The following is a 9,591-nucleotide window of genomic DNA, read 5'->3' as shown; positions in this document are numbered from 1 at the left end:
TCAGCTCTGAGTAACTTTATTTATTGCTGTTAAATGAAGTTAGCTATTAATATGTGTCAGTCCGCAGACTGATTAACATTAAAATCATTTTGAGTGTAGAACGATCTTCCTTATTTGTGTTGTTACATAGAGATAGTGGAATCATTGTTCTAGCAAAGCATTGTACAAATGGAAGCTACAGAAAGTTTTCACTCGTGTCACGCGCCAGCAGCCATGCAAATTTATTAGAACAAAAAAAAGTTTTTACAAAAGAAAAGAGTTCAACTCCCACGGGATTGGTTTGTACACCAAAATGGCCGCCTTTTTATTGTTTTGGGAACACCAATATGGCCAATATGGCTGTGATGTCATGTGAAAACAATCTATAAAGCAGAAAATATATCATCAACACGAAGTCTCCTACTACTTGTTATGTTTTGGATTCACAAGAATTGCAATCAAATTTTTCATAAGAATTCGTTCAAGGACAAGAAAACAAAACAAGACTGCAGTTATAAACTAAGAAAATTAAAAGAATAACCACTCCGACATAGTCATTTATTAGCAGTAAATTGACTCTCTTGGATCCTTTGCTGCATTCAGTTTTGCCAAAAGGTAACAGTGCTGAAATGATCACAAAGCACCTTAAATCGTAGACAAAATACTCCTAGAACACCGTGACCCTAAGTCTGCCACAACCTGGCGCATGCGTAACCCATTATAGCAGCCATTTTTACGACTTCAGTGCACTTATTTAGTGACTTGTAAAAAAACTTGTTCATAATTTTTAGGTTTCTAGCAATTAGCATATGTCTTTTAGGTTTTGACATTCGAAGTCATTTTCATGACAAAGGCTCCATAATGATCCTGACTATGATCAGAGCATGCAAAAAGTACTATATTCACTGAATACTGTAGTATAAGACTGAAATGGATTCTTTCTAAATGTCTGTTTCTTTGAACGGTGTCCTCAGTCCCTGTAATGTATCAAGAAAATAGCACTGCAATAATTACAGACGGCATTGAAGGGCAAGATAAAATAAAGTTGAACATATACTTTACTCCATGGACTTAAATGCTCCTACGTCGACTTCAACCATTTTTGCTGACGTGTTGACAACTGCGGTTTTTAGATATTCATAGTAAATACTAAGTGATAGAAAATCTTTGAGACAAAACTAAAACAGGGTAACTTGTAGGTGAAATTATTGCGTGTGCACCTTTCCGCGTGTTTTCCTTACGTGATATTGAATAACATCAGTGTCTTCCACTGTTTAGAGCTTTAAAGATAAATCACAAGTAATGCCATGATTTTAACGTAGACATCCGCATCTGCTTATCGCCATATGTTTGCAACGTGTTGCTAGGCAACCTTTTTTCCTGTAAGAAACAGCGAGTTTCGATCGTGTACTAGGGGCAGGAATGATTCTATATTGCATGTTTCGCGACAGTCTTTCTATCCTAACGAAACCGCGGAATGATTATATGTGACATGCTGCTCGACAATTGCGAGGTTCGTACACATAGAGACGGGAATGATTCTATATTTACCATGGAACCCCGTGATCAGTGATACCTTTCTTTATTCTTCCATTTTCTCATTATATTGCAAGCAATTTTTCAAAGCACCATCCTGGACGTCGTCCTTGGGAAGGTCTTTGTTGACGTTTCCCACAGTGGCTGGATCATCAAGACCAATGTCTTTGCAGTGGACTTCAATGCCCACTCCCTGCCTGGGGTACCGCTGGCAGATCTCCCGATATTCTCCCAGCCTCTTGTCAAGGAGCTTGTAGGGCATGTCGTTAATGTAGCCACACTTTCCCAGGCCTTTAGGAACAGGTGCAACCAAGTTGCCAGCTCTCTTCTCGATCACGCTTTCCTGGACCCTGTACAGCGTTTCTGTCTCCTTCATGATTGGGTGCCATAGAGACAATTCCAGGTCGCTTAGCAGCTTCAAAATACGATTCAGCTCATGTTGTGTGATCCAGCTGTTACAAAAAGAGAGATACGCACCAAAGCCCATGCCGGTCGCTACAGCGTGACCGTGGAGCATCCCTGAAGCGAGCTCGTAACCAGCACTCCATGTGTGACCATATGCGTGTGGTCGGCACTGGTGGGTTTCCCATATATTGCTGTACTCGGATCTCATGTAACTGCAATAAAAACAACTACACAGATAAACCTATTGCATAGAGCGGTTTTCAATTGAGTCTCGAAAGCAAGAGTCTATTGTCTAAAGTAATCAGGCAGTTTCTTTGTTTTTGGTTTTGGTCTTACTACGGTATGAGATTGGCTGAATAGTCAAAGGTAAGGGATTGGTTCTGACGTTTGGTTTTGGTTTTGCGACGCTCGATTAAAAACCGCTGCAACACTGAAACAGTGTTTTATGTGGAAGATAATCTACTTGAAGCTCGGTTTCAAAGAATATAGTGACATGAGCAATAGACGTTATAGCGCCATACAGTTGATTCGGGGCCTAAAAAATTGTACTCCCTAACAAACCAGTCAAAATATTTTACATACTATTCAAGAGCTTTGCCAATAATGAGATCGCAGACATTTTCAAATGCCTTCTTATCCCCTTGGAAGTCTTGCATCTCTATGCCAAACTTAGTACTCAAAAGATTGGTCGCTTCTTGCTCTAACAGGCAGAAAAGATCCTCGTCCTTAACCACCGCTATCTTGACGATTTCAGCGATACCATGACGCAGGCAGCCGCGATGTAGCGTGTGAAAGAAGCTTCTGTCCGTCAACGTCAGAACAGGGGGATGATACGACCCAAACAGGTTTTTGAAACCGAATCCGTCGCACCCTGTGCGAGGGGACAGTCCAGCGTCGATGCCAGCCACAACGCTTGTTGATAGCATGATGTAAGGTGTATTACGATGGTAGAGAGAGGTGGCACAGCCAATAACGTCATGTATGACGCCTCCACCGACAACAAGAACAGGTTCATTTCTCTTGAGTCGCAACTTCCTCAGCTGAACTAAGACATTCTGCACTGTGGTTATATCTTTGTCAACTTCGCTGGCAGGGATGACAACCTTTTGCAGCTTCACGGAATTCGCGTCAAAATAAGTCTGTATTGCCTCGCCATAGGTGTTTTCGACTTTGTTGTCAATAACTGCTACACACCTGGTGGTGAAAAGAAAATTTTAAAAGACTCTTAAAAAGTTTATATGAAGGGTACAAGTAAGCTCTAAAATTGGGAGAACTAGCTCATCGAGACATCCACTATTTGGGGAGCTTTATCCTAAAACCCGCAGAAAACACTCTACTGATCACGTCGTTTGCGAGCGGTGTCTTTGCGGGCAGGATCTTCGCAGTCTTGCCACGGGAAGAGCGTGCTCTCCCGTATTATGCTCAAAGGATTGAGTTTTTCCTTTTTCACTCGTAGAGTTCGTCGAGCGAATCATGTCGTCGGGGCCATGCCATGCCATACCATGGCCATGCCAAGTCGTGCCGTGTCATGAGTACTACGGCTGAGCTAAGCTACGCTAACCAGCTAGGCTATGCTAGCTATGCTACGTTATGCTATGCTAACCTATGCTATGCTATGCTGTACTGTGTAATGTTATGCCAAGCTATTTTATGCTGAGCTAAGCTAAGAGCTGAGCTGTGATGGGCCACTTGGCTCGTATGCGAACTTTACCTACCTTCCAAGTGGCCGATACACATTTTTTAACTCTGGGTTGGTTGGGTTCAACACTTCGTAAACAATCTTAGCAGTCGTCGTCAGAGTATATCTCATGGTGCACTCCACCAGAGATGCGTCGGGTTTGGCCACAATGTCTCCCTCACACCTGCGATAAATAGATGTAGGGTATACGGCGTGCGGATCGACCATCAACAGATGTTCTTCATTCTCCAAGTAGCATTCCGGGCAGCCTCTTTCTTGGAGTAAACGTCGCACTGGCATTGTACCAGTTGTGGAATCGGCGGCAAACAACTCGACGATTTCGTTCCATTTTGAAATTGCTTCAGCATCGGCATCAGTTCTGAAACAAACAACAGGATCAAATCGCCTTATGGAGCGTGCGTATAAGCTAGGTTGTTAATCAATGCAAATTACATAATCATGCTTAGAAAAATTAAACAGAAGTGAAAAAAGTAATTGGTCTGGTTCACAGATGAAATGCCCGGGTTCAAAAAGCGTTCCAACTTTCTTAGGAGTATTCATACATGATTGTTAAAAGAAAGTGAAAATTATATTCATACATATCAACTGTACTTGGGACGTTCACAAATCAATGAATTTACCCATGTTAGCGCGTCATAGAAAATAGTAATATGACGTAAATTACAAGTTTTGGAACTGCAAGAGGTTAGTGCAGATAAGTGTCGCTGAAGTTACCATGGTGATTTGTAGGATTTGTGTTACTTACCTTGGCACCAGACTAGCAAGTTGCTGGAGTACCGCGACGGTTGGCTGATTGTAGAAATACTTAAGTTTCCTGATGAGCAGGAGCGACTCCAGATCACTGCTGAAAGAGCTTGCCAGCTCTTTGGAGAACACATCTAAGCGAGATAAGCGGATGAGAAAGTCGCTGATAATCGGGTGGGCGAAGATTCTCTGAGCGAGCTCTTTCACGGGTAGTGACGAGCCATTCAAAAATTCCCAAGGAAGCTGCCCAAGAGACTTGACCGCCTCGTACACTGCATTCTGGTAAAGGAAGAAAAATAGAGAATTTACATGACTTCAATGTACTACCAATTTGTTGGAGCATAAAAATCATAGTCAAGATTTGTTCAGTTGCGAAAGAAGAAACTGAGAACTTGCAGCTTTACATATCCAGAACTCAAAACAATTTCCTTTGTATTTGCCATTGAGTCATTTACTATCGGTTATTTCGAACTCCCACTATTTCGAACTAATTTCCGTTTCTCCTGAGGGTTCGAAATAGCGGGGTTCAACTGTAAATGTACAACAAAATCGAAAGAATGAAGCAGAAATGCAGGCAAAAAAAATCCGCTAAGCAGATCTGATCTGGGCAATTGCGACTCCGAAGGTAAAATATAAACTCATTTTTTTTTTTTTTTTCTCGGCGTCGTCCTCGGCGTCGCCGTCGTCATTGCTTAAGGCCCCTTCAGCTCTCTGGTGACGCTTTATAATTACGGAATCGATATCAACTAAGTACAGGTGACAGGAGCCCATGGCCATGGCTCCTGATAAATATCATACCTTTTCGTTTTCGGCTGTAGTCTTAGAACCGTCCTTTTCTGTGTCTACACTGCCCGTCTGCTCAGACATATTCTTCAACATCACGGACCTTAAATTTTCTTGTTTATATGCGATTTAATGACTAGATTTTAGAACCTACAAAAGAAAAATGAAGTTAGATTTGACCTAATACTGAGCTAAGGGCGATGGAATAACTCGTATAGGTAATTCGTGTAATCCATTGCTTTTTGCTACCAATGTTTGGTGTTGTCAACGTACGTTACAAGAGAACTAATTCTAACATTAATTCACTTAACATTAGTAGAATTCAACTCGTATACTAGTCCAAAGATGAACATCTTGCAGTCATGGCGAAAATATATGAGTTCGTGCGGGAATATTTACGACCCCTATTAGGAAGTAAAATTTAATATTGCCAACTTCTCAATTAAAATACCTCATCTTATTTCCACAGTGTATCGCTTGTTGTCTGACCGCTTACGTTTCCGAAACGAGGCCATTTTAGCGAGTTAACGCTTCCAAGGTTTCCCACTTTCTTTCAGGAACGAAATTTTAAACCTTGTCATGCAACAACTTTTAAAGGTTTGCAATTCGATGTCGAAGCCTTGTTATCCAAAAGTCGTAAATACGGGTTTTATTATATTTAAGATAGTCAAGAGTTAAATGTGTTTAAAGAACAGAACGAAATGACAAATATTGTTGAATTCCTCCACATTTAAGCCTCCGTCCCGACATGTTTAGAATCGAACAATATATATTAATGAAAAAAGGCAAACATCCCCTAATTCCAGTTATCTAATTAACTTAAGGTCCTTTAGGAAGAGGGAGACGATTGCCTTGAAATTGCAAGCATAGACAAGAATAGCGCAAAAGCCAGCAAACATCATTACTCTTCGATCGTACATTTTCAGCAGGAGTTTTTACAGTCATTCTTTTTTTTAAGAAAAAAATCACAATCCTGGATTCACAGGCCATCCGATCACAGAAAAAAGAGCACAACGTACCTAATTTCGTGTGCAAAGAAAACCTCATAACAACACAACAACATACTTTATTATAGGAAATAAACGCTAGTGTTCATTATCGCATATTTACCGAGACTTAAATTAACGCAAATTGAAGGTAAATTTGCTTCCCAATAAAGGAGGTTAGGGCGACAGAGAGGGTAAGATTTCAAAATGAGGGAATTAACGCGTCTCCTAGACCAAAAAAAAAAAACACAGAATTTGTTGAGGACATGAACGAATTTTAACACTATAAAGCTGACAGCGAACATGAAGAAAATTCAGTTGAAGTTCAGTAAACGATTTACCAATGTCAAAGATTGATGTGAAATATATAGGGCGGGAATAAAATTTATTGTTTGGCTGTGTCAAGAATGTCTGGAGTGTGTCACAGATTTGGGGGGGAAATGATGGTAATTTAACGTCGCGGAAATTAACCCGCAACTTAATTAACAACGCGAAAATTAACATTAACATAAATTAACGCGACTTAAACTAAAAGTACCGTAATGCCGGTAGTCTGAAGTTTTCGCAGATTTTGAGTGGAAAGTATTATTCAAACATCTTGACTGTATTCCATGTTTCTCTAGCAATCATTGCCAATTAGCGGCTCTAAAAATCATTTAGGTTTTCTTGTTGGCGAATTTCCCGAGCTTGAGCAAAATGTAAAATTGCATCAGTTTCGACTCTAAAGGTTAATGCACTAAATCCGGCCAACGCTGGCTCAGAAAATTATGAAAGAAAGGTCAGACCTTAAAGCCGAGCCATCTATCTTTTTACTGCCTTAAAATATTCTCAAGAGGTTTAAATATTAATTTTTTTTGGGGGGGGGGGGGGGGGTTGAGATTCTACAACAATTTCTGAGGCAGATATGCGATTTTCTAGTGTATGTGGCCAGTCTTCCGCAGCAAGGCCAAAACAGTCTTCGGAATCTCTTAGCATTCCTAACTATACATATGTTCCTCTTTGGAGGTTTGGATGAGACTTTCGATAGAAATTCGGTAACATTTTCAGGGTTGTGAACTTGTATCGAGAACATAGCGTCGTTGTAGTATGCTCAAAGTCGGGAAATTCGTCTACCAGAAAAACAAGATGAAACATGCAATATTCCGAAGAGGCTTGAATAAGGCTTTCCGGACGACCAAACTATTTGAAAATTTCAGACTGTTGGGTATTTAGTCAATTTAAGACCGCTCCCGGTCCTTCGTTCCTAAATAAGTCGTAGATACGAAGACCATTTAGAACGTTTTAGGATTTAGCTTTTATATCTATTTATATCTATATTGAATGGAAGTTTTTAATATTATTGTAATTCAACTATTCGCGTCTCTCATAATTTTAGGTTTTTAACTCTTATTATATTGTATGTTTGTATTCATAGTATTGTTCATTTTTCATTAGGTTTGTAATTTTATTTTCCGAGGGCCACAAGTTTATTAGCCTTTGGCTATTAAGACGCTTAACCCTCCTTAAATAAAATCTTTATTTATATTTATTGAAAGACATCCCGTCCTCGATATTCCTTCCGGCGACACACTGTAAAAGGTTTTTAAAACTATGTAAAAACTGTAAGGTCGGAACCACAAAATATATTTCGGTAAAACACTAGCCTCATCAGTCGAACGCCATATTCGTACCTACGTTTTTCTAATTCTCTCTTAGCCTCGGCAGTGGATATTGCTCCGGCGTTCCTGAATAAATCTTGCTGCTATAAGGTCTCATGTGCCAAATCCGGCGGATCTCTTGTTTGGGCGCCGCAATGGAAACAAATATGGGTATAATTTTCTGAAAGGGTTTTGAATTTGTGACCAACAGTACACGACACTATCAGCTGTAGAACGATCGATCACGTCTCCTCTTAGTGTACCTTAAAGATTTGGGGATACGATTTCTCCCAGAATTGTATAGTCAAAGACATTTGCATATGAAAAACACAATAAGCATATAGTTCAACATCGTGAGCCAAAAAAGTAGCGAGTAATAAATTTTAAACAAATAAATTAATAGACCATGAACAGTAAGTAACGGATGTTCAGTAAACAAGCATTACCCTGAATACGAGAAAGAAAGTGGAATTTAAATGTTACCTACAAAAAGAACGGTGTTGAATGTGCGTGTTTTTATCCTAAGCTAATCCAGCTCTAACATTACGAATGAGCACGGATGGAAGAAACCACAAGCCACTTTCAGGAATAGAACACCCAGACGCGGTACGGTCACTGAAAGTAAACTGTAATGACAGAGAACTTACCAACTCTAGGCGATAGGAGACCTACTTGTCTTGTTCACTGGACTGATGGCAATGCCACTAGAGTTGCCTTTATAGGGGACTCAAACGCTGTTGTAATTAATTCCCAGACAGCATAAGATGCAGTGGAAGTGACACTCACACCAGGCTGAAATGTTTGCACGTCCTCATGTAAGCAAAGTAAGCGCCCTAATTTTGTCATCAAAATTCTCGTGTTTGGCTGGGTTTTGTTACATTTACGTGAACACTATACGACCTTCCACTAACCTCTTCCGGGGATCATGCACGCAATCGGACGAGGCAATTATTGAGAATTAAAGCTTTTAGCCAGGATTTTTTTTTTTTTTTTTTGAAGGAAAAGCCGTCCAAATATCTTTTGTTTACTCCTGAGAGACTATGGATCTTGCGCCGTGACGCTGGGGAACCAAGAAAACATGTATGGTGTGACTCCACCGGACGAAATAAAGAAAAACTCGGAGACATACGTGGGTGGGAATCAAAGAGGACATTATGGAAAGCTATTGCTACACATGCAATAATCGCTCAGATTTAAAAGTAATTTTTTTTTTTTTATTTTAGTGATTCTCTCAATAGAATCTGAGGATTTGATTCAGTTTGGGCTTTTTCATACATAGTTCACTAAGATGCGTAGTCAAAACAACATATCCACGTAAAATGGATGGATTTTGTCCCAGTTGCCCAGCATGAATTCTTTCGTCTTGCCAACTTTTCCTTTTAACCTTGGTTTATAATATTAAGAAAACCTTTAATCCAATTTTATGAACGAGCTGAACTTCCGGGACATCGGGAAGCTCGCGAAGCACTCGCGTCATGCAACAATTTATTTTCAGTGAAATAGATACGCTGGCTTTCTCAGATTTAAAAACAAACAACAATTTTCACTGAGCAAAAATATACTGAAACCAAGTGGGAATCCAAGCACAGTTTACTTACAGGTCTGGACTACTCAATCGAGTTGCATGAAACTGAATAAATCACACACAGTAAATGAGTTAAATCGTAGCTAACAGAGGGAATGGTTAAGAAAGCAGGTAAATATCAAAGAAGTAAACAAACAGGCGACGATTTACGTTGGAAGGACCTTGACCCCGCACCGTGCAAAAGATAACATATTTTGAGTTTATGCTCATAGACTTTGCACGAATTACATAATCGCA

The 9,591-nt window shown here is 40.0% G+C and overlaps 1 protein-coding gene across 3 annotated transcripts; it reads right to left on the bottom strand.

Moving 5' to 3' along the window:
- Positions 1–8,643, bottom strand: LOC110044598 (uncharacterized). Of its 3 annotated transcripts, none has more exons than XM_089291762.1 (7): positions 8,417–8,643; positions 5,162–5,296; positions 4,365–4,642; positions 3,636–3,977; positions 2,503–3,114; positions 1,531–2,132; positions 1–956 (listed from the first exon to the last, which is right to left on the bottom strand). In XM_089291762.1, the coding sequence occupies exons 2-6, from the start codon at positions 5,240–5,242 to the stop codon at positions 1,562–1,564; spliced, it is 1,884 nt and encodes a 627-aa protein (XP_089147888.1). In that variant the 5' UTR covers positions 5,243–5,296; positions 8,417–8,643; the 3' UTR covers positions 1–956; positions 1,531–1,561. The 3 variants fall into 3 exon arrangements, with proteins under 3 accessions (XP_089147888.1, XP_089147889.1, XP_089147887.1); XM_089291763.1 differs by having other exon boundaries at positions 1,556–2,132; XM_089291761.1 differs by having other exon boundaries at positions 1–2,132.
- Positions 8,644–9,591: the final 948 nt, after the last annotated feature.

This window comes from Orbicella faveolata, unplaced genomic scaffold (genome assembly GCF_042242905.1).
Source record: "Orbicella faveolata isolate gen_17 unplaced genomic scaffold, um_ofav_v1 contig_24, whole genome shotgun sequence".
Taxonomy (NCBI): domain Eukaryota; kingdom Metazoa; phylum Cnidaria; class Anthozoa; order Scleractinia; family Merulinidae; genus Orbicella; species Orbicella faveolata.
This window is presented reverse-complemented; position numbering and strand designations above follow the sequence as displayed.